The 25,937-nt window shown below is 45.5% G+C and overlaps 2 protein-coding genes across 2 annotated transcripts in view; one reads left to right on the forward strand and one right to left on the reverse strand.

Annotated features, from left to right (window-relative positions):
* Positions 1 to 25,937, reverse strand: part of LOC131398390 (glutathione S-transferase theta-2B-like) — a 46,804-nt gene that overhangs the window by 10,045 nt on the left and 10,822 nt on the right. The gene's annotated exons all lie outside the window — the stretch shown is intronic.
* On the forward strand, positions 17,326 to 23,355 carry LOC131398615 (solute carrier family 2, facilitated glucose transporter member 11-like; the record flags this gene model as incomplete). The annotated part of the gene is made up of 4 exons (XM_058532251.1): positions 17,326 to 17,485; positions 18,031 to 18,160; positions 18,692 to 18,839; positions 23,251 to 23,355. Coding segments are annotated over 4 exons (543 nt in total), but the record flags the coding sequence as incomplete, so codon positions are not given.

Consider the following 25,937-nt stretch of genomic DNA (forward strand, 5'->3'; position numbering starts at 1 on the left):
TACAGCTTATAAATCCCCTCCCTTCCCTTTCCAACTGGGCCCTCTCCAGGACAGTCATTCCTTCCTATCGGTCAGTTCTGCTGATAACTTACTAGGAAGCAAGTTAACTGTTTAGAAAAATATCATACTGCCATCTCTTTTTCTCAAAGGAGGAAATAATTCTTGAAATTGACTTAACCCCACTGCTTTGGATGGCAACATTAAGGACTCCTCAGTACCCCGAACAGTTTTTCATCTTAGAACAGAGAATAATAGCTCTGAGAACCTGGCTGTCTTGGAGGAAGTCCCTAAAAACCTTTGGGCAAAATCCACAACAGATATTGGGAGGATTCACTCAATTCCCTCAATAAAAATTCAGGTTGACCCTAATAAACCTCTCCCAAACATTAGATGGTACCCTTTAAATCCTGAAGCCCTGTAGGAATTAAACCAATCATAGAGGAATACAGAATTCAAGGCCTCATAGTCCCCTGCAATAGTCCTTCTAACACACCCATCTTCCCTGTAAAAAAACCTCATGGAAAATGATGGAGGTTTGTACAAGACCTCAGGGCTATTAAAATACTGTCATTCCTCAGCACCCTGTTGCTCCCAATCCTTATACTCTCCTAACCTTTGTTCCCACAGAAAGCAGGCTCTTCACTGTGAATGACCATCATAGTTCCTTCTTTTGCATCCCTGTGGATCCTGAAAGCCAAGTTCTGTTTGCCTTCACTTGATATCTAAGAGATTTTATTGGTTTTTTTTTTTTATAGTTTCAATCTCTTTTGTGAAGAAACTCCTTGTTTCGCTGAATTGTCTGTCTGTGTTTTCTTGTATTTCATTAAGCTTTTTTATTATGGCTATTTTCAATTCTCTGTCATTAAGGTTATACATTTCTGTGCTTTCTGGGTTGACTTCTGGGTGCTTGTCATTTTCCTTTTCGTCTGGAGATTTAATATATTTTTGCATGGTGCCTGTTGGTGTTGGCTTACCTTTCCTCATAATGAAAATATATGGTCGCAGTTTCCTCTTGCTGCCCTGGGTGGGGGTCAAGGGCTGTGTATTCTGGCCCACCTCAGTCCGTGGGCACTCTTGTCGGCCCCTGGCTGATCTGTGGTGTGGCTAGTGGAGGCTGCTTGGGGGGAAGTGTGGAAACAGCTGGAGCTGGAGCACAGCTAGGCCGAAGCAGCTGGGGCTCCAGTGCAGGTGGGTTGAAGCGGCTGCAGCTGAAGCACCACTGGGCCAAAGAAGCCGGAACTGGAGTGCGCTGGGTCAAAGAAGCTGGAACTGGAGTGCTGTGGGCCGAAGTTGAGGGTGCCAAGTCAGCTGGAGCTTGCGCACAAGACAAGGGGAAGGGGGTGGTGGTGGGGCACGTTCCAGCCAAAAGAGCTGGGGCCGTGGCACGGTGGAGCCAGGGAAGCTGGGGCCCTGGCTTGGTCCAGCTGGAGCAGCTGGGGCTGTGGCGAGGTGGGGACTAAGCTGCCACTGCCTCTGGTGCGGGGGTGCAGGCTCACCCCACTGCTGGTCGGGCCTGGTGCCTGGGGACCGCTGCCTCTGGGGAGGGGGCTGAGCCGAAGCACCGCTGTGCTGAAGTGCCAGTCAGTGGGGCCAGGTGTGGGAGGGGCGCTTTCGCCTCCCCGATCTCAGAGGTTTCTCGCCTTGCTGTGGCTCTCTGCTCTCCTGAGGGGCTAGCTTGTTGCAACTACCCTCGCAACAGTTCTGTTCCCTCCATAGGGGGATCCCCTCAGGCTGTGAGGGGTCTTGGAGAGTGCCGTTTTTCACACGGCGAGCTGCCCCTCCCCCTCCTCTGAGAGCCGCATGGTCTCAGTCTCTGGGTCGCAGTCCTTGTGGAAGAAAGGGAGCTCCTCTTACCTCCTTCCTCTTCCTCTGGGGATTCCAGCACCTCCGTCCTCAGGTGTACGGCTGCCTGGGTGCCTCTGATGTTCGCTGTGTTGTGTGAATAGCTTCTGTTGGAATATGAATGTGCTTTTTGTTGTGTCTTAGATGGGGAAAGTTCAATGGGGGAAGCTCACTCCGCCATGATGCTGATGTCATTCTCTGTATGCCTTCACTTGAGATAGGCAACAATTTACCTGGACAGTTGTGCTGCAAGGTTACACAGAAAGTCCCCCCTAGTCTTCACAGATTTTAAAGGCAGATTTGGCAGCTGTCACCTGTCCTGAGGGGTCAACTCTCCTGCAGTACATTGATGATCTCCTCCTGTCCTCCCCTTCTAAAGAAGCATGACAGCCTCTACTTCCTTAAACTGCTATCAAGTGAAGGGCAAAGGTACCTCAGGAAAAACTTCAATTTGCTCAAACTGAAGTTAAATATTTGGAACACTTAATCTCAGATCAGGGATCGCCTCTAGACCCTGACAGTCTTCAGAGCATTTTGAGTTTTCCCCAACCAAAGACTAAGAGACAACTGAGAAGATTTCTAGGCCCTGCAGGGTATTGTAGAAATTGGATCCCCAACTTTTCCCTAATAGCCCAACCTTTTTTTGTTTTATTAAAGTCTAATGAGCCTGATCCCATAGAATGGAATGAAACTGCTCATACGGCCTCTTGCCAACTAAAGGAAAAGATTCTCAGCCTACCTGGGCTAGGACCTCCAAATGATTCTTTTCATACGCGAGACGAAAGGAAATGCCTTGGGTGTCCTTACTCAGAAACATGGAGGACGACATAGACCACTTGGTTACTATGGTCAACAATTAGATCCAGGGCCAAAGGGCTCCCCCTTGGACGAGAGCAGTATCAGCTACAGCAGCTCTTATGAAATCAACAGAGGAAGTTATTATGGGCCTGCCCCTCACTGTCTATGCTCCTCATGGTGTGGCAGCCTCACTCAATTCCCATCACTCTCAACATCTTTCTGCAAATTGACTCACCTCTTATGAGATCCTGTTGTTAACGTCTCCCCACATTACGCTCTCTCGCTGTAACAATCTTAACCCTGAGACTCTCCTTCCTCTGCCTTCCCACGAGACACCTCGTGACTGTTTCACTTTGACTGACCAACTATTCACACCTAGGGTTGACTTACAAGAAACTCCTATTACAAATGCCAAGCTCTCATGGTTTGCTGATGGGTCCTATTTAACAAATGATAAGGGAAAATATGCTATTGCAATTCCTTTCGAGGTGATAGAAGCAGCTCGACTGACGACAGTCACTTCAGCTCAGCCAGCTGAACCATGTGCCTCAACTAGAGCTTGCACTTCAGCAAAAGGAAAAACTGCAAACATTTATACAGACAGTCATTACGCCTTAGGGGCCATTCAGGATTTTGGTGTGCTCTGGAAACAGAGGATTTCTAACTCTGGAGGATCCCAAATTAAAAACGGATCCCTCGGTAATGAATTGCTAGACTCGATACACCTTCCATCTGCCCAGCCGTTACCCCAGGCATTCAAAGTTGATTTCAGATGAAGCTAAAGGATATAATTTGGCTGATCCGGCCACAAGGACAGCTGCCTTATGAGCCACCAAATTTGAAGCGATTATGGCAAATTTTGACTATATTCCAAAAGGGGATCTAATGAAAATGATCAAAGATGCCCCCTCTAAGGCAGTGCCTAAAGAAAGCTTTTTTTCTCTTTTTTTTTTTTTTGTGAGGAAGATCAGCCCTGAGCTAACATCCATGCCAATCCTCCTCTTTTTGCTGAGGAAGACTGGCCCTGGGCTAACATCTGTGCCCATCTTCCTCCACTTTATACGGGACACTGCCACACATGGCTTGACAAGGGTGCATCAGTGCGCGCCCAGGATCCGAACCTGGGCCGCCAGTAGTGGAGTGTGTGCACTTAACCGCTAGGCCCCGGGGCCGGCCCCTAAAGAAAGCTTTTATTGGACAGGTAACGGCTGTATTTTTGGCCTATTAACCAATTTATGATATGAGCCAAATAAAAAACCTGTCTTGCCAGAGTCCATGAAAATACCTCTGATGGAAACGACCCAGCAGATGACCCAGATAACCCATCAGATGGCAGCAGATAAACTTGTAAGTTTCATGAAACAATACTGGTGCAGAAATATTCCTAAAGCCGCCAAGGACGCACTATTGACCTGTGCTGTGTGTTCTAAATACCATCCAGGGAAGACTCTCCAGACAGCCCCTGGACATTTTGACTTGCCTAAAGGGCCTTTCGAAGTATAGCAAATGGATTTCATTCAGTTGCCTCCTTCCCAAGGCTGTAAGTTTGTTCTTGTTACAGTCTGTGTGTTTTCTCATTGGGTTGAAGCATTCCTCTGCCAATGGGCTACCGCTTTGGCAGCTGCAAAAATATTATTAGAAAAGATCGTACCCAGCTGGGGCGTGCCCTCAGAACTGTATAGTGACCCAGGAACACAGTTTACTGGCCGTGTTGTGAAACAGGTCTGTGCACTGTGGCCTATTCTATAGCATGTTCATTGTGCTTATCACCCTCAGTCCCCTGGACTAGTGGAAAGAACAAATGACATTATTAAGACCGAATTGGCAAAATTTGTGGAAGCCTTGAAATTGGCTTGGCCTAAAGCACTTCCTCTGGTCCGTCTGAATCTGAGAGCTACCCTCTTTGGGCAACACCAGCTGTCACCATTTGAAATAATTACCGCCAACCTCTGCACTTGGCACTCCTTGCTCTTAATAGTCAATTAATTAAAGGAGACATGCTTCAGTATTGCAAAGGAATAATCAGAGCCTTGGATAAAAACCAGGCACTGGTACAAGAATCTTTCCACAGCACTCTCCTAGGAGATGAAGACAACAAACATCACAATCTACAGCCAGGTAATTTCGTCTACTGGAAATGACATCTTCAAAAGAGTTCTTTAGAACCTAGATGGAAAGGACCATATCAGGTATTCTTAACTAATCCTTGTGCTGCCAAACTTAAAGGTGTTGATCCCTGGATTCATGTTTCTCATTTACAGAAGGCTCCAGCGCCCAGCTGGACTTATGAACAGACTGAGGAATTAAGAATAAAGTTAAGCAGGATGTGAAGCAGACGGCATCTAACGTTGAAAGCTTTCCCAAGATTTGGGATTGGCAGGCCGGTATATACATTCACACCGCTCTAACTTTATCACTGATCCTCTTCATAATAGACCTACTCTATCACATTGATAAGTTTATTGAGCCTCATGATAGTAATTCAACATTTCTGCTAAGAAAGACCAACTTAGTTAGCTAGTGAATTCAGAATATCACTTAAAGACTTCCTTATTATGTCCAAGATGGTGGCTAGTCTGTGCTTTGTTAGACTCTGTTTACTTTTAATTCAAGTTTTGACCTTCCCTGAAGGTCTTTCTGTTGGCAAGTGGGAAGATAATATTCTAGTGAACTATTCCCAAATTATAGCAAGTGGGGGAAATCTCTCTGAGTGCTGGGTATGCCTCTAAGGGCCACAATCATCCAGAACTAAGGACCCCCTAATTATACCCATCACCGATTTCTCCTTGGTCCCCAACGCGATGGTAGATTTTAAGTGCTCAGCCCTTAAAACTGCTTACAGAATAAGACTAGTTGAGCAATATTGCCACCTTGTTTTTGGTTGACACCTTCACAAAACGCCTCCCTAACACTTTATTCCTCTGCCATGCCAACTACCCAGACTCTCACGCTTCTTTCTTCTCCTCCAGCATCAAGAGAATGGCTGAATAAAATTTCTAAGACAGGTAGTCTCACCCGTCTTTGTGAATCCTTTTGTTGCAATGGGGCCTGATGGTTATTAGCAGGCCCGTTAAAGGGCTGTAATGGCCACACTGATCCTTGGCTAGAACGTATCCCCAAGCTCATACCAATAAGAACATAAATAACCACACTGTTGGCAGCATATGACTATGTGCCCCTTCCAGATACAACTTTGTGTGTGACTACAATGGGGAACAATGGGCTTATGAATGTCTAGACAGCTGGTGTTTGGCAGGATAACGCCTTTTAGGATACCACAGTATTCCATTTTAAGTTCTTGTTAAAGAGAAAAACTAAGCACAATCTCATAGGTCTAGGGGAGACTTGGTGACCTCCTTACACCCCATCTGCTCTCCACTGATTACCATTACCAAAGGCTTTGACCCTTGGATTGATGGAGTCCATAATGATCTGTTGATATAAAATTTATCCCTAACCATAGCTAAACTGGCAAATTCTACTGCTCAAACCTTAGCTCAACAACAACAATCCCTGATTCCCTAGTGAGGGTTATATTAGATAATCAAATAGCACTCAGTTATCTCCCTGCAGAACAGGGTGGCATCTGTGCTGTAGCCAACACCTCCTGCTGTATCTGCATCAACTTGTCTGGTGAAGTTGAGTTAGAACTCAGAAAAGTTTCCAGATAGCACAAGACCTCTGTGGTTCAATGTCTTTAAGTGACACCCTCTGGTTCCCTATCGATGTTTTCAGCTGGCTTCCTTCAGGTATAGATGCTTGGATGAGATCAGGACTTCATATATTATTTATGATGATTATTGGAATTTTGCTGTGTGTACATGTATTTAAACTTCTTAGGCTACTACTCACTCAGATCTGCTCCAGAATTTCTACAAACACCATGTTTATGGTCACTTAACATACTGAAATGATTACTAAGGTTTATGAAACTTCACATGAGAAATTTCAAGGAACTACAGAAGATGTTTACCCTTAAAAGAACTTGATGGTAGAGCCTTCCTCTGCTCTGGCACTCTTGTTGCTCAAATTTGGCCTAAGGCTCCTAAGGAAACCACTTTCCCTCCTACATGGGATGTGACATACTGGTAATGAGCCTTCCTGGCGATGGGGTACCAAGGATGCTTTGATGGCTGGTCAACAGTTGAAAAGCTTCAATTGTCGATCAGCAATGCTTTCCAATAGTCAATCAGCAATGCCTTCCAGTGTTTGATCAGTGATGCTTTCAGAGAAAGATCTTGATCAACAGGGGAAAACGTGAAAGGTGATATGAGTGGAGCCATACTAAAATAGAGCTGGAGCAGCCATTTCAGAGGAATAGCCTTGCATGTGTCATTTTCTTTATCTTCCAACCTGGACAAAACTGGCAACATTCCAAAAAGTCAATAAGGACAAGAATATCCTGTTTGTAAGGACTGATGAAATTGGACTTTGCTGATGAGCGAGACTAACAATCAATGAAGTACTAGTCTGGTTTTTTGCCTGATGATTGAACCTCAAGCAAATCTATGAAGTACAAACATAGCCCTACCTCATCTAGCACCAGTGAACTCTTCTTTAATACAACTTATCTCATCCTCCCTTTTGCTCATAAAAACCCTAAGCTCCTCTCCTGTAATCAGGACACTACTTGGGTTTCTACCTGAATCTGTGCTCCTGAATTGTAATTCTTTGATCCGCAAATAAATGCCTCACTGCTTCTCATTTGGGGTCTTTATTTTTAGGTTAACAAGCAAAAAACTTCATGACCATCATTTCTGTGTATGTGTGTCTTACCGTACTTGATTAAAACAAATCCTGGGTACGTTTTAAAAAATATATGTTTGTATATATGTGTGTATATATGCATGTGAACATGTGTATGTGTGTCAATTGGTATGTAAGAGTGTATATGTGTGTTTATATTTGGGATTATCTGTGTGTAGATGTGGAATTGTGAGCTTGAGTGTGTAAGAAGGTATATGTGTGCATTTGTCACATGCATAGGTAAGTGACTGTGGCTCTTCTTCCTCTAACTTGCCTGACCACAAGTGTCTGAAGTTCCCCACAGGGAGAGTCACTCTTTAGGGCTAAGCTAAATTCCCAGGACATCTCCTGAATGCTCAACAACCCTCTGGGCTGGGGTGAGTTTGGATGAAGAAGGCAGTTCCCTGGTCACTGACCCTGGTTAGTAATTTATGCACTGCCCTTTCCAGGGTTCTCTTTGAATGCTAATCTCTGCTCAGGAGGGTGTGTGCATCCCCCACCAGTCTGAGGAAATTTGTCAGAAGAAGCCCAGAGTCCTGACTGGAGTGAGGGCCCTGAGGGGTGGGGCATTGGAAGGTCATTTTGACCAAGAATCTTAGAATCTTAGAGCTGGTCAGGAAAGTCAGAGAGAATCTAGTGTGACCCCACAAGACAATCTTTAAAAAATATACAGCAGTACTGAGGGGTATGGAGAGCCCAAAATGTCCTGCTGCTGTAAATTACCTGAAAATGTTGGATGTAATAGAACAAACATTCCTTTAAAGGCATAGCTGAGCTAATAAAAATAAGGGAACCCTCCAGGGATGAAAAGAGAGGGCTGAAAATCAGTGTGGGTAGACGGGAGTGGAACAGGCAAAGGTGCAACTGCCCTAGGGGTACCGGTCCTTCCCTGTGACCTAGACTCTTAGAGCCTGCACTGTGTGGGGGTATGGGACTGAGAACTCACACAAAGCCTGGGTCTCAGGAACCTACCCATTCGCAGATGCAGATGACAAGGAAGCTATATGTCTTGGCCTAGACTTTTGGTGAGAACAAACATAAAGAAATCACTCCTGAGACCCTTGTAATCAAAGCCTGCCCTCATGGGCTCGGGGTTTAGGTTTACGCTACTTGAACAATCCAGAAACCCCCAAGCTGATGAATTAGCTTTTTGTGGTCCTGGGTTGGCAGCACTTTCAAGGCTCTTTTCAGAAGCCATATAAATCCTTTTTAGAGGGAACTCTCCAACCTCACAGGATTCTCACTCATAAAATCCAGATGCTTGTTGCCTCATTGCCAAGTCATGGATGACAGGAGAAACAAGCCAGCATGACTAAGAGTCAATGGTAAGACAAAAGGCAGAAATAGACTCCCCAATGACTTCAGATATTGGAATTATAAAATAAGGAATACAAAGTAAGTGTTCTGAAAATATTTAATAAAATAAAAGATGGAATTTAAAAACATGAGCAAGAATAAAAGACTACCAAAATGACATGGCAGACTTGAAAAAGAACAAAATAGGACTTCTAGGAAAAAAAAAAAAGCAAAAATAAAAATAGCTGAAGAAAGAATTAGAACTAAATGATAGATCTGAACAAGTCACCTAGAATGTAGCACACGGAGCGAAAAAATTAAAATCATGAAAGAAAAGTTAAGAGAAAGGAGCATAGAATGAAGTCTAACATAGGCTTAATTGAAGTTCCAGAAAGAGAGAGGAGAAGGAACAGGGAGATATAATATTGAAGATATGGAGGGGGAGAATTTTGAAAATTAATGAAAGACACGAACCCTCAAATTCAGGAAGCACAATGCATTAGATTCTTAGGGCTAATGTAACAAAGTACAACAAGCTGTGTGGCTTAAGCAACAGAAGTTTATTTGCTCACAGTTCTAGAGGCTAGAAGTTGGAGACAAAGGCATCGACAGGGCCATGCTCTTTCTGAAGAGTTCTAGTGGATAATCTGCTCATGTATTTCTCCTAGCTTCTGGTGTTGCTGGCAATCCTTGGCATCCCTTGGCTTATGGATCCAGCACTCCAATCTCTGCCTCCATCATTACCTGGTGTTCTCCCTGTGTGTCTTCACCTCATCCTCTCTCCCTCTTCTCCTTTTCTTATAAGGACACCAGTCACATTGGGTTAGAGCACATCCTACTCCAGTATGACCTCATCTTAACTAATTACATTGGCAATGACTCTATTTCCAAATAAGGTCACATTCTGAGCTACTGGGAGCCAGGAATTTAATATATCTTTTTGGGGGGCACAATTCAACCCATAACATGCAACAAATCTTAAGCAGGATAAAAAAGAATAAATCCACTCCTAAACACCTTGTAGTGAAACTGCAGAAAACTGAAGACAGAGAAGATATCGGGAGGAAAAAAAAGAAAACACAGAGAAAAGGGAAAATGATTAAACCATGAACTTATCAAAAGCACCATAGGAATCCAGAAGACAGTAGAACACTATCTATAAAATGCTGCAAATAAGCAATTGCCAACATAAGAAATGTAGACCTAGCAAAATCTCTTAAGAATGAGGGCAACGCCTGGCACTCCAGCTGAGCTGGTCGGCCAGAGCAACTATGCATGGGTTAGAAAAGCAGCAGCTGTGAGTGAGTGAACTGGAAATCACAGGGTGGGACCTGTCAGCATAGATTCTAAGGACAGGGACAAATCCCAGGGGTTGTGGTGGGCTCAGAATACACAGCTCTTGATCCCCACCCAGTGGTGGCAGGTGGAAGCTGCGACCAGATCCTATCACTACCTAAGGCACAAATCCACACCATCAAATAGTATGAAGAAATATATTAATACTCCAGACCAGAAGGGAAATGATAAACACCCAGAAATCAATCCTGAAGGCACAGAAATTTATAATCTAAATGACAGAGAATTCAAAATAGCAATCATAAAAACACTCAACGAGTTACAAGAAAATACAGATAGACAGTTCAATGAAATCAGGAACAAAATTAATAAACAGAGGGAATTCTTCACAAAAGAGATTGAAACTATAAAGAAAAAGCAATCAGAAATGTTGGAGATGAAAAACCCAATAGATGAGATAAAGAAAAATCTGGACTCCCTGAATAACAGAGCTAATATTATGGAGGACGGAATTAACAGTCTGTAGGACAGAAATATAGAAATGCTTCAGACAGAGGAGGAGAGAGAACTAAGACTAAAAAGAAATGAAGAAATTCTCTGAGAAATGTCCGACTCAATTAGGAAATGCAAAATAAGGATCATAGGTATTCCAGAGGCAGAAAAGAAGAAGAACGGAAGAGAAAGCTTGTTCAAAGAAATAACAGCTGAGAACTTCCCAAACTTGGGGAAGGAGATGGAATTACAAGTAAAAGAAGCTAATAGAACTCCTAATTATATCAATGTAAAAAGACCTTCTCCAAGGCATGTAGTAGTAAAGCTGGCAAAAGTCAATGACAAAAAAAAATATTAAGGGCAGCAAGGCAGAAGAAAATAACTTACAAAGGAACCCCTATTAGGCTTTCAGCAGATTTCTCAGCAGAAACCTTATGGGCTAGGAGAGAGTGGAATGATATATTCAAAATCCTGAAAGACAAAAACTTTCAGCCAAGAATACTCTATCCAGCAAAAATATCCTTCAGATATGATGGAAAAATAAAAACTTTCCCAGATAAACAAAAGCTAAGGAAGTTTATCACCACAAGCCCTCCCCCACCACACCCAACAAGAAATGCTCAAGAAGGCCCTCATGCCTGAAAAAAAAAAAAAAAAGAAAAAAGAAAGGGTTTACAAAGCCTTGAGCAGGGAGATAAATAGGTAGACAAAATCAGAAAACTGCAGCTCTCTGTCAGAACAGGTTAGCAAACATTTAATTATAACACTAAAGATAAAGAAGGAAAACATAAAAAGTAAACATAATCTCATCATTTTAACCACAAACTCACAACACAAGATGGAATAAGTTGTGACAACAATAACGTAGAAGGGGAAGAGGAAAGGGATAGAATTGGCTTAGTTTAAGGAAATAAGAGGCTGTCAGAAAATAGACTATCTCATTTATGAGATTTTTTATACAAACCTCCTGGTAATCACTAAACAAATAATCATAACAGAGACACAAATGATAAATAAAGAGAAAAGTGAGAAAACCATCATACAGAACTACCAAACTGAATTGGTAGTCCAAAATACACGGGACAAGAAACAACAGAAATGCAGAACAACTGGAAAATGAGTGATAAAATGGCAGCATTAAGCCCTCATATATCAGTAATCACTCTAAATGTCAAGGGATTGAATTCTCCAATCAAAAGACACAGACTGGTGGGGTGGATTAAAAAACAAGACCCAACAATATGCTGCCTCCAGGAAACACATCTCAGCTCTAAAGACAAACACAGGCTCAAAGTGAAGGGGAAGATGATACTTGGAAGATGATACTATCATCTTGGAAGATGATACTCCAAGCTAATAGCAAATGAAAGAAAGCAAGTGTTGCCATACTTAGACAAGGCAGACTTCAAGATAAAACAGGTAATGAGAGACAAAGAGGTGCAACATATAACGATAAAAAGGACACCCCACCAAGAAGACATAACACTTATAAATATATATGCACCCAACACAGGAGCACCAAAGTACATAAAGCAACTATTAACAAACCTAAAAGGAGATATTAACAACGACACAATAATAGTAGAGGACCTTAATACTCCACTTACATCAAGGGATAGATCTTCCAGATAGAAAGTCAACTAGGAAATAGTGGAATTAAACAAAAAACTAGATCAGATGGACTTAATAGATATATATAGAACACTCCATCCAAAAACAGCAAAATACACTTTTCTTGTCAAGTACACATGGAACATTCTCAAGGATAGACCATATGTTGGGAAATAAGGTAAGCCTCAATAAATATTAGAAGATTGAAATCATATCAAGAATCTTTTCTGACCTAATGCTATGAAACTAGAAATAAACTACAAGAAAAACCTGGAAAAGTGAAAAAACGTGGAGACTAAACAACATGCTACTGAACAACCAACGGATCATTGAAGAAATTAAAGGAAAAATCAAAAAATATCTGGAGACAAATGAAAATGAAAATACACCATACTAACTAACATGGGATGCAGTAAAAGTGGTCTTAAGAGGGAAATTCATAACAATACAGTCTCACCTTAACACACAAGAAAAAGTTCAAATAAGTAATCTTACACTACACCTAACAGAATTAGAAAAAGAAGAACAAACAAAGCTCAAAGTCAGCAGATAGAAGGAAGTAACAAAAAATTACAGCAGAAATAAATGAAACAAAGAAAAACCACAGAAAGGATCAATGAAACAAAGAGCTGGTTCTTTGAGAAGATAAACAAAATTGACAAGCCCTTAGCCAGATTCACTAAGAAAAAAAGAGAGAAGTCTCAAATAAATAAAATTAGAAATGAAAGAGGAGAAATTACAACGGATACCCCAGAAATACAAAGGATTATGAGAGAATATTATGAAAAACTATATGCCAACAAATTGGACAATCTAGAAGAAATGGATAAATTCTTAGACTCATAGAACCTTCCAACACTGAATCAAGAATAAATGGAGAATCTGAATAAACCAATCACAAGTAAAGAGATGGAAACAGTAATCAAAAACCTCGCAAAAAATAAAAGTCCAGGACAAGATGTCTTCTCTGGAGAATTCTAACAGTCAAAGAAGATTTAACACCTATCCTTCATAATCTATTCCAAAAAGTTGAAGAAGATGGAATAATTCCTAACGCATTTTACTAGGCCAACATCACCCTGATCCCAAAGCCAGACAAGGACAACACAAAGAAGGAAAATTACAGGCCAATATTGCTGATGAACACAGATGCGAAAGTCCTCAACAAAATATTGGCAAACCAAATACAACAATCAACAATATATTAAAAAGATCACACACCATGTTCAAGTGGGATTTATACCAGGGAGGCAGGGATGGGTCAACATCCACAAATCAATCAATGCGATACACCACATTAACCAAATGAGGAATAAAAACCACATGATCATCTCAATAGATGCAGAGAGAGCATTTGAAAAGATCCAACATCCATTTACAATAAAAACTCTCAATAAAATGGGTATAGAAGGTAAGTACCTCAACATAATAAAGGCCATATATGACAAACCTACAGCCAATACCATACTCAATAGGGAAAAAATACTCAACAGGGAAAAACTGAAAGCCATTCCTCTGAGAACAGGAACAAGACAAGGATGCCCACTCTCCCCACTCTTATTGAACATAGTACTGGAGGTTTTGGCCAGAGCATTCAGGCAAGAAAAAGAAATAAAAGGTATCCAAATAGGCAAGGAGGAAGTGAAACTCTCACTGTTTGCAGATGATATGATTTTATATATAGAAAACCCTAAAGAATCCATTGTAAAACTATTAGAAATAATTAACAGTTACCCTGTTGCAGGGTATAAAATCATCTTACAAAAATCAGTTGCGTTTCTATACTTAAATAATGAACTAACGGAAAGAGAACTCAAGAATACAATCCCATTTACAATTGCAACAAAAAGAATAAAATATCTAGGAATAAATTTAACCAAGGAGGTGCAAGACCTATACAATGAAAACTATAAGACATTATTGAAAGAAATCAATGATGACATAAAGAAATGGAAAGATATTCCATGCAGATGGATTGGAAAAATAAACATAGTTAAAATGTTCATACTACCTAAAGCAATCTACAGATTCAATGTAATCTCAATCAGACTCCCAATGACACTCTTCACGGAAATATAACAAAGAATACTAAAATTCATATGGGGCAACAAAAGACCCCGAATAGCTAATGCAATCCTGAGAAAAAAGAACAAAGCTGGGGGCATCACAATCCCTGACCTCAAAATATACTACAAAGCTATAGTAATCAAAACAGCATGGTACTGGTACAAAAACAGATCACACAGATCTGTTTTCGAAAACACACCGATCAATGGAACAGAATTGAAAGCCCAGAAGTAAAACCACACATCTATGGACAGCTAATCTTTGACAAAGGAGCTAAGAACATACAATGGAGAAAGGAAAATCTCTTCAATAAATGGTGGTGAGAAAACTGGACAGCCACACGCAAAAGAATGAAGGTAGACCATTATCTCTCACCATACACAAAAAGTAACTCGAAATGGATTAAAGACTTGAAGGTAAGACGTGAAACCATAAAACTCCTCGAAGAAAATATAGGCGGTATACTTTTTGACATAGATCGGTCTTAGAAGGATCTTTTTGAATGCCATATCTACTTGGGCAAGGGAAACAAAAGAAAAAACAAACAAATGGGACTTCATCAGACTAAAGAGATTCTGCAAGGCAAAGGAAACTATGAACAAAATGAAAGGACAACCCACCAACTGGGAGAAAATATTTGCAAATCATAAATCCAATAAGGGGTTAGTGTCCAAAATATATAAAGAACTCATACAACTCAACAACAACAAAACAAACAACCTGATCAAAAAATGGGCAGAGGATATGAACAGACACTTTTCCAAAGAAGATATACAGGTGGCCAACAGGCACATGAAAAGATGTCCAACATCACTAATCATCAGGGAAATGCAAATCAAAACTACAATAAGATATCACCTTACATCTATTAGAATGGCTATAATTACCAGGACAAAAAACAATATACGTTGGAGAGGATGTGGAGAAAAAGGAACCCTCATACACTGTTGGTGGGAATGCAAACTGGTGCAGCCACTATGGAAAACAGTATGGAGATTTCTCAAAAAGCTGAAAATCAAAATACCTTATGACCTAGCTATCCCACTACTGGGTATTTATCCAAAGAACTTGAAATCAACAATTCAAAGAGGCTTATGCACCCCTATGTTCATTGCAGCATTATTCACAATAGCCAAGATGTGGAAGCAACCCAAGCGCCCACTGACTGATGATTGGATAAAGAAGATGTGGTATATATATACAATGGAATACTACTCAGCCATAAAAAAAGACAAAATTGTCCCATTCGCAACAACATGGATGGACCTTGAGGGTATTATGTTAAGTGAGATAAGCCAGACAGAGAAAGACAAACACTGTATGATTTCACTCATATGTGGAAGATAAACAAATACATGGACACCATGTTTCATTTGTTTTAAACTAAAGACAAGGGGCCCTGGGTGTACCTGGAGGGAAGGGGGAAGTATGGTGGAGCAGGCCTACTCATGCCCGTAACGTGCTCACGGGAATCTTTGGGGCCCCCACGGCGGGTCACTAAATAGTGATTGAGTGCTACTGGGGGAGTGTCATATGGCACCCCGTTCACGATGGGCACATGGCCACCAGGTATCCCACAGTCTGGTGTTTACTCCCCACTAAGGCCTAGTGACAAGGCCAGGAGTTATTGCTGATTGAGAGGATGGCAATTTGCTGAAGGAGAGGGGCTTTCCTCCAAGACCCGACGTCTCGCATTGTGTTCTCCCTTTAGGCAACTGCCACGGGCACCTGGAGCTGCAGAGGACCTCCTGGTCTAAGGGCCGAGGAGCAGAGCCCTGTGCACTTGGTGCAGACCCACTAGAGAACACTCCTCTTGCTTAGCTCCACTCAAAGCTGCCAGGTGTCAAATCACCTGGTATATGTGTCAGATTTCGACACCCAGTGTGGTACATGCTCCCCCGAAATGGAAAGACGCCCTCTGAGACTTGCCCATCCTGCTTGGAGGAAGGACAGCAGTTTGTCATGCACTTTGTAGGAAATGTGCTGACACATCCTCGTCCATCGGACCTCAGACACTTCATTGACGGGCAGCCCCCTCACCGTCAGCTTCCACTCTTTGTCACGCTTGTACCTTACCGAGACATCTGGCATACTCACCGCTTCCTCCTCTCCAGGTCCTTTCAGCATCAAGTCACCACAGTAGTGGGCCAGCAGGATGCCCTGTGGGGTGTGCATCTCCTCATGGAGCAGGTTGTCGCCCAGGGCTGGAGAGCTGCTGTGTCCTTAAGGCAGGTCCATAAAGGTGTCATACGGTCCCTGCCAGGAGACAGCTGAATGTTTCTGGGTTTGTGTATTGAAATGCAGCAAAATGCATTCACCAGATGAATAGCCAATCGAGTACTTTATTAATTTATACCAGGGAGGAAACCATAGATGGTATATTGGTTACAACAGGAGTTATTGCTGGAGCAAGCGTGCTATAATCTCCTGTCCTTCTCTGTCCTCTAGACCCGGGACTTCTAAGCTTTGGCTTCTATCCTGTCACCGATGTGCTGGTGACTTTGGGCAGCACTGGCCTCCTCTGGGATCCAGTTTCCCCATCAGTACAGTGTGCGTGTGACCTACAGTCAGCTCTCCTAAGGGATCTGAGTGACAGCACTTCTGAGCTCAGTGTCAGGAGCCCAGAGCCGATGCTTCATCACGGGGGAGCCGCTGACATTCCGGTGCCCCCTTCCTGGCCTGCAGTCTGTCCCTTGGAACTGGGCACGGGCCATCCAGCCGCCCTGAAGGTTCTGAGAAGTGACTCTACAACACACGGAGGAAAGTGTGAGGGGACTGCGCCGCCTCCCATCGTCCCTCCCACACTCTGAAAGTCCCTGTTCTTCCTCCCAGGGTTTCATTGAGTCTGAGAAATTAGATATTGGTCCCTTCATTTCACAGTGGACTTTGAGGAGAACTAAGCTTAATCTGCAGGGATAAAGCCATAAAATACAAGTTCTGTCATTTCAAGCTGTGGTGCAGGCAGAAAGAGTAATCTGGGGTGTGTCGGGGCGGGGGAGTGGGCATAGGCCCCTCCAGGCACACCGTGGTGACCCAGGTACGATGGCCAGTGGTCATGTCCGTTCATGTGGCTCAGACTCCTTGACACAGTTCACACTCGCATGTACACACAGTCTGATCAGGGCTGGCTGGAGCGGCACAGAGGGGTCCCCAGGGATCGTCCCTCTGGACTGAACCCGAGCCTCTCTTGCCTGTGTTCCCCATCCCCCAAGGAAGAAGACCCTCCTGGTGAATAACATCTTCGTGGTGGCTGCAGCGGTCCTGTTTGGCTTCAGCCGCAGAGCAGGCTCCTTCGAGATGATCATGCTGGGAAGGCTGCTCATGGGAGTCAGTGCAGGTACGGGGCGAGGGCGTCTTGTCCGGCCTCTCTATTCCCACTCATTCATCTATTCCCGTCACTCGTTCATTTATTCTCTTTGTTTATTGACTTGCTTTTCATTCATGCCCTCCTTCTCTTGCAAATGATTAAATATGGTTTACCCTAAAAGGCTCGTATATCTGGACAATCAAAATGGATATACAAAAATGCTACAGTTGAACAGGAATGTGAGGACAACATCCCCCAACCTAACAGAGGTCCTGTGTTGGAGTGACACTCTAAGCCAGGAGCTCCCTGGCAGCCAAGGAGTAAAGGCATCCAGGATGCGTTCTCTGATCTTCCCTACAGAGGCAGAATAGTCTGTGGGGGACTCTTCAGTTTCGGGCGCTTGTCGTGTGAGGGAGCAGGATTTTGAGCACATCCACCTGGGCTTTTAGGGGCTCCCATCAGCAATCCCCTCTTGACTCCCTACTGTTTATACAGCCAGGGGTCGACGTCTATATTAGTTATCTATTCCTGAGAAACCAAGTTCTCCAAAACTTAGAGGCTGTGCACGCATCCAGGTGTGAGCATGAACGTCCAGCCCATGTACCTGGGGGAGAGCGCCCCCAAGGAGCTCCGAGGAGCCGTGGCCATCACCTCAGCCATCTTCACCGCCCTGGGGATCGTGATGGGTCAGGTGGTCGGGCTCAGGTAAGTGCCCCTCCACGTGCACTGAGTGGTTGGAGGGGAGCCAGTAAAAGCCCTTCTTCGCCTGAGTTTCTCCCCTACTCACCAAAGAGATGAAGGCATTGCTCCTGTGTTTTGAAACCCTGCCCACTTCCATCCGGCCAGTACACAAAATTGGTATCAGTCAGCCACACTTCAGTGTGAATCACTCTTTTCCATTCCCTCCAGATCAGGGAGCAAAAATGGTTCTTGAGAGAGTAAAGGGTGAAGGTTCAGGCTTTCAAAGGGGAGTTTGTCCTGGTCATCCCAGAAAAGAGAGGAGAGGGCTGAGCCTGGAGCCCTGGGAAGAGGAGTTGCTAGGGATGTGGTGGGGCCACAGCCTTGCCCTATCTGGAGTCCCTGCTTGGGTGGGAGGGTATCTTGGTGTCCAGACCCAGAGCTGGTTAGGAAGAGGCAGAGGGCAATGCAGACCCTCTGCCCTCAGGAGGGCAGGTGGGCAGGGGGCAGGGGTCTGGCAAGAAGGCGTGTGGCCCAGCCTCTCCTCTATCTCCCCAGGGAGCTCCTGGGGGGCCCGCAGGCCTGGCCCCTGCTGCTGGCCAGCTGCCTGGTGCCCGGGGTACTCCAGCTGGCGTCCCTGCCCCGTTCCCTGAGAGCCCGCGCTACCACCTTACTGACCGTGGAGACACCGAGGCCTGCCTGGCAGGTGAGTCCCTGATCTCGGGCCCCCAGACCACCCTTGACCATGGGCACATCTGACCAGAGCATGTGGGTCCCATTTCTGGGTTTCATTCATCAGGGAAAAGCCGTCCCTCTCTTTGTGCCTCAGTTTCACGACCCATCCATCCATCCGATGAAAACTCTTTCTCAAGGTGTTGTCCTAAGTGCCAGGGCAGTGGGATGGAGCAGACCCAACCCCCGCCATCCAGGAACCCCAGGGTGGTGCAGAGAAAGTGACCCCTTGCACACACTCAAGTTGAAACACCGTGTAAGACCTCATGGGCCCAATGCCAACTGGGTGCCAATGATCTTATCTGTTAGCTGTGGCCACAGGAATGATGCCCAAGGAACAATCCCAAAATCTCTGGCTTAAAACAACCATTGCTTACTGCATCTTCCTCTCATTTACTCGCTGGGCTGGCTGCACAACTCTGCTGATCTCACCTGGCTTGGCTCATGGTAGCAGGGGTAAGCTGGGGGTTGGCCAGCCCAGGCTGGTCTGGCTGGAGCAGTTCAGCTCTGCTGTACATGCCTCTCCTCTCACTCTTGGCACCAATGGGCTAGCCCAATACGGAGATGGCAGAGGCACAAGAAAGCAAATCCAACAGCACAGGCACTTTTTGAACCTTTGGTCCCTCATGCCCATCAACATCCCACTGGCCCAAAGTCAAGGGATGGGAAAATCAATGACATATCCTCTCACATGGCAAGGGGTGTAGACTGAGGGAGGGTGAAGACCAGGGCCCGCTAATGTGCTCCTCTCAGCTTGCCATCATGGCCACAGTTATTATTCATGTGCCTCCCCTGTGCAAACAGGCTCAATGCCGTCCTGGGAACACCCCACTCAAGTCTCATCCAATCATGGCATCAGGCATGAAGTCCAGGATCTCAAGATCATGTCAAGTCTATATGTGCCTTCTCTTGATCCAGAGACTAGGAGCTAAAAACTCAGTCTTCTATGTGGTATATATATACAACGGAATACTACTCAGCCATAAAAAAAGACAAAATCGTCCCATTTGCAACAACATGGATGGACCTGGAAGGTATTATGTTAAGTGAAATAAGCTAGAAAGAGAAATACAAACACCATATGATCTCACTCATATGTGGAATATAAACCAACACAGACAGAGAAAACTGTATTGTGGTTACCAGGGGAAATGGGGGGGGGTGGCCACAAGTGGTGAAGGGAGACATGCATATGGTGATCGACAAACAAAAATGTACAACCAAAAATTTCACGATGTTATAAACTATTAAAACATCAATAAACAAACAAAAAAAACCCTCAGTCTTCTGCCTCTCCTGCACTCAACAGACAGTGGTGAGGATAGGGCAGAGTGACCACAACCAGCCCCCACTTCAAAAAAGAGGAGGCAAAGAAGAAATGACTGCTTCTTTGCCTCCATAGCAATGCTGAGGGGCCCCTGGAAAAATGCTGCCAGGGTCCCCTGCCTTGGGAGTGGGGAATGTTCCTCCATCGAGCCCTTGCTCTGCCCCCTGGGAGGGGCTCCCCCGGCCACAGCATCCCCAAGTTCTTGCTTCTGCCCCCCGAGATGTCCTTCCTTTTCCATCACCATCCTCGACACCTTCTGAGAAAATGTGCCTATGGGAAGTTGGGGCACAGAAGTCTTTACATTTCAAACTGTCTCAGACTCTTTTCGTCCAGGCTGGCAGAGCTTTTGTCAGTACACCTTTCTCAAAAACTATGTGAATTCTCTATGTATTTGATTTATGTGCCAAAAACCACACCCACAATTCTTTTTGAGACATGCTTCTCTCTTGCGACCTAGTTACTGGAATTTTGGGTCTGTCAGGTTGCTGTGGACCAACACCCTTAGCCCCGAAATGCCCCTTTCTGCAGCCATGTGGGTTTGTGAGGCACGGCTTTAAGCCACACCCTTACTTGATCTTTCCCCTGAGTCCATGGCTCACTGGCCGTGCGCTGGATTTAATCTCGCTTTCAGGCTGTAACTTAACTTGGGACTCTGCCATCTGGAGAGGCTAAAGATGAGAAACAGGTTGTTTTTGTTCGTGTGTTTCATTTAACTAACCTAGCAAGTTCTAGAATAAGTTAAATTTAATTAAATTTTGTCCCTCTGAAGGGGTCTCTGACACCAGGTTTTTCTTATAGCAAGTTTAGAATACTCAGCTGAAAGCAACCCGTTCCTGACACGTGCAGATCTCTTCGCCCAAGTCCAGAGGTTCATTAGGTCTGTTTTCGTTCTTCCCCGTTACCACCCTACATACACGGCCTTTCACGTTTCCTGCGTCCTCACCGTCCTCTGCCTGCTGGTGGAACTGACACCATGTGTCACATGTCGTAGCTCCAGTAGCACCTACTCCCAATACCAGTTTATTGATCAGTTTTCTTTGCTGTCTGGCAATCACATCACAGTGGCAAACAAAAGGAGCAATAATTGGCTCAAGCCTCTGTGAGTTCCGGGGGCTCAGAAGCACATCTTCCATGTTCTGCTCCGTCTCTGTGTGACCTAGGGGCACCGCCTCCACTGTCCCCAAGTCCCCAGTGCTCAGGATGCCAGGGCAATGGAGGGCTCTGTGCCAGGGCGCAGCCAAGGTGTCCTCCACAGCCCTGGGCCACACGTCAGGTCAGCAGCAGGGCCCTCATCCCTCTGACACCAGGGCCTTGGGTTTCTGGCTCTGCAGGATTACTAGTCTCATGTGGAGACAGAGGCTCAGAGAGGGGAGTGACTGCCCAGGGTCACACAGCCAGTGCAAGTCTCCTGGAACCAGCAGTAACTCTAGCAAGGACGTCTCCTGCTGCCCGTCATCACTGCCACCATCTGACACTCACAATCCTTCTTTTTCTACTATTCTGTCTCCTCGGGTCAAAGAATCTAATCCCTAAGGCTAAGGAGGAATTCGTGGCAGATCAAAAGCTAAAACTGCTTCATGTTTTTTTTAAAAATTACCCAAGTCACGCCTTTTATCACAAAAATATAGAAAAATATAGAAAACTACAAATCAGGTAACCTTAGTATTCACAGACCAGCACTAACATTGTCATGTACTATGATCGTATAAATAGAAATGACTATAAAATGTTGTCTTGCATATGCATTTATAAACACTGCACGTCTTTTCAGAGCACACATTTAGCGACATATTAATTCTTATATTGTGAAACGATCCTACTTCTTACTTCTTGGAAGTTACCTAATTCTAGAGTTCGGTATTTGCTGTACTCCTCCTTCAGCTATATACGCGAAGCATTTTGTGGTCACCAGAAATCGTGTGATTTTTCACTGTGGTGACAACACTTAACAGGGCTCGCCCCTCGTAGCAAACACTGAAGTGCACGCCGTGCCCTGTGAACTACAGCGCAGCGCTGTGGGCAGCTCTCTAGATCGTTCATCTCACACAACGCACCCTTCTGCTGCTGACCAGCGACTCCCCGGCCTCCTCGGCCCCCGGCACCCACCGTTCTACTCTCTGTTTCTGTGAGCTGGACATTTTTCTTCTTCTTCCTTTTTTTGTGTCCTTTTTCAGCTTTACTGGGGTAGAATTAACGATATAATTTACAAGCTGATGATCTGATACACTGTGTGCGGACTCCCACCATCAAGTTAATTAACACATCCAGCACCTCACATATTATGATTTCTCTTTTTGGTGAGAACACTGAAGTTCTCCTCTCCTAGCAAATTTCAGTTACACAAGGCAGTGTTATCACCGAGAGTGGGTTTAACCATGTTAGAGCCCTCAGCTAAGTGGAATCACGCAGTACTCGTCCCTCTGTGACTGGCGTATTTCACTTAGCACCATCTAGCAATCCCACTTGTGGGTGCACATCCAAAAAAATCGAAACCAGGATCTCACACAGATCTGTGAGTTCCCATGCTGACTGCAGCGTTACTCACAACAGCCAAGACATGGAAACCACTCAGTGTCCATCGACAGGTGAACGGATAAAGAAAATGTGGGCTATCCATACCATGGAATATTATTTGGCCTGAAAAGAGAAGGATATCTTGCCATACGCGACAACATGAATACGTTTATTTTAAAGTGACGGGAGACTTCTGGTTGGGCCAAGATGGAGGGAGCCCACACAACCTCTCTCTCTCTCAGGTGACAAATGAAACTCTGCACACAGGACAAAAACCATGTCCTTGACAACTCTAAGCATTAAACAACTCCAGCCAGACAGGGACGGGAATCCCACACTGAAGAACCACCTGTGGCGGGGTGATCGTGGGGGGCTGTTCCCTCCTCCGTCTCCCAGCGCACCCAGGGCAGGAGAAGCCCAGCAGCGCTGACACTGAAAACTCTGGGGTCAACCCCTTATTCCTAACCCGGCTACTGGGAAAGGGGGGCCTTGTGTGTCCAGGAGTGAGGGGCCACCCCCATTTGTTCTGTTTTTCTCTCCCCAGTTACAGTCTCCCCTGCAGCCTCAGCGCTGGCAGAGGCACCCAAGCCCTGAGAACTTCCCTGCGTCTCTGGACAAGGGAGCAGGTCAAGAGACCCCGGGGGTCTGAAGAGTGTGGGGGAACCCCCGTTCTTTTCTTCTTTCTTTTCTCTGCTGTTTCACCGGAAAGGTCGACCGAGTCCTGTGGATCTGCATGACGTCACAGGGCGAAAACACTCTGAGGAACACGTCAGAGGAGCCGTGAAGCCTGAGAACGTGGGAGAACCCTGAAGAGGAGAGAGCTAGAGAAGGGGCTATTTCAGTCTGTGGATGAACCAACATAGTCCTGGGCTCCCCCTGAGCCACAGGCACAGAACAGACCCAAAGAGGCAGAGCAGAGGCCTGGAAACTGAAATACCATATAACCCCACTCTCCCCCAGATTAACCCCTGAGCGGGACCTCAGCGTGTGGACACAGACGGCACAGTGACGTCACCACAACTGCCCTGAGATGGGACAGCGGCCGACAGGAGGCAAGTACAACACGCAGCTCGACCTCCAATGCATCGATGCTTCATCAGCCAACAGAGAAAGGACACGGAAGCATGTCCTTTGGAACACGGAAGCATCTGCAGAGGATTCTAACAGGAACCAGAGTCTCACCACATAAAGTGCAAACTGTCCAGGACACCATCCAAAATCACACAACAAAACACACAAAGATCTAGGAAAATCTGACCAATTCTCAAGGGAAAAGACACCCAACAGACCCAGCCCTGAAATACCCCACATGCAGGAACGAGCAAACAGAGCCTCCAGTATAACCACGCTCAGTGAGGGAAAGGGAGAAACTCTGAGAACTAATGGACAGAAACACCTTCTCAGCAGAGATAAAAACTATGAAAAAGAAGCAAATAGAAATTTTAGAAGGTAACATACAATATCCAAAATCAAAAATTCACTGGATGGGCTCAATAATGGAGGAAATGGAGGAGAATGGAGGAAACAGGAAAGAGTCAGAAAACTTATAGATCAGTAGAAACGGCAAATCTAAAGAAGAAAGAGAATAAATGATTGAACGAAAATTACAAGACCCTCGGAGATGTGTGGAACAATATGGAAAGCTCTAACTTGTGAGCCAGGTGAGTGTCTGAGGGAAAAGTGAAAGACGTCGGTGCAGAAGGAAATATATGAGGAAAAGAATGGTGGAAACTTCACAGATTTATGACACACAGACCTAAGCACAGAACGCCTCACCCTGACACAGAATCAGCCTCATAAAAAAGCCAAGAGGAAGAAAAGTCTTGCAAGCAGTCAGGGAAAACGACGTGTCACATGTGAGAGAACCAGTTTGAGGGGCCGTGATTACTCCTCAGAAAACACAGAGGCAGGAGAGACGGAGTCGCGTCTCTGAAGCGCTGAAGGAGAAGGTCAACCCAGGACACGACGGGGAGCAAAGACGGCCTTCAGGGTCAAAAGCCCAACAAAACCAAACCCAAAACTCAGGCTGACGGAGCTGAGAGAAAACGAGGCGACTCCTCACCAGACGACGCGCCACAGACTCTCTGTGAGAGGAGCTCCCGCAGGCCGAGGCGAAGCCGGGGCGCCAGGGACGGGGAGGAGCGACAGACGTGGTGGTCTCCGGGTAAGGCGGAGGCCTCTTTTTCTCCTCTGCAATTCTTGATACACGTATGACTTTGAATGAGAGAAGGACACCGCAGTGTGAGAGGGTGACATTCTAGTCATATAAAGGTGGCCCATATGACAACTGTGACAGCATGGGAGGTGAAGAATCCACATGGCCGTAGGGCCTCTACGTTTTATTTCACTGTAAAATGTTCTGTCTAGTTAGACTGTGAAACAATTCATACACGCGGTGTTATTCCCAGGACAACTAACATCATACAAACTCACTCAAGAAAAACTGGAAAACCTCAGTAGTCCCATAGGAGGAACTTTGAATAAGGCAGCGAGAACATTCACACACAGGCTCCTGTGAGGACGTAAGTTGTGATTCCTCTGGGTTCACTGCCTAGGAGGGGGTCTGTTGGGTCATATGTTAAGTATGTCCTGCCCCAGGTCCTCGTGTGTCCTCTGCACACGCGACCTTCCCTCCGGAATCTTCGCGCACATCCATTCTTCCCCCACATTCCAAAGCTGCATCCTAGCAATAGGCCACACAGTGCCCACTTGGCCTCTGGTCGAGTTGGGACCTGACGGAGAAAGCTCGGAGCCCCGCTGTCTGTTGGGGGACAGACCTCACCCACGCGCACTATGGGCGGTTCCCAGGGCAGGCTGTGCCCCCCACCCCCACCCCGGGCACCCGGGGGCCAGCACCCGCCAAGAGGGCTCGGCCGCCTCCAGCCCCCTCACCGCGTCCACCGACTTCCCTTGGCTGGCCGGGGTCACCAGCTGTCCACACCCCGCCATCCACTCGCAGGCCGCCCTACAGGAATCCAGTGACTCCACACTCGCGATTTCTCATCACAACTCCCAGACGATGGGCCATGATCCGGAAGACCCTGTGCTCCTTTCTGGGGGTCCTCACCTCCATCTGCAGGCCTGGCCATCAGAGGAAGGCCCTACTATCCGGTCACACCTCCGAGATGTCCTGCAGCTCGGCATCTGCTGTGGGCAAAGTCACCCTCGGGTGGTCCAGGAGCAGGGAGTCACTCTGATGCCTCCCACAACACGCAGGTGTGCCCAGGACTC

Source organism: Diceros bicornis, chromosome 35 (assembly GCF_020826845.1).
Source record: "Diceros bicornis minor isolate mBicDic1 chromosome 35, mDicBic1.mat.cur, whole genome shotgun sequence".
In the NCBI taxonomy this organism is placed as follows: domain Eukaryota; kingdom Metazoa; phylum Chordata; class Mammalia; order Perissodactyla; family Rhinocerotidae; genus Diceros; species Diceros bicornis.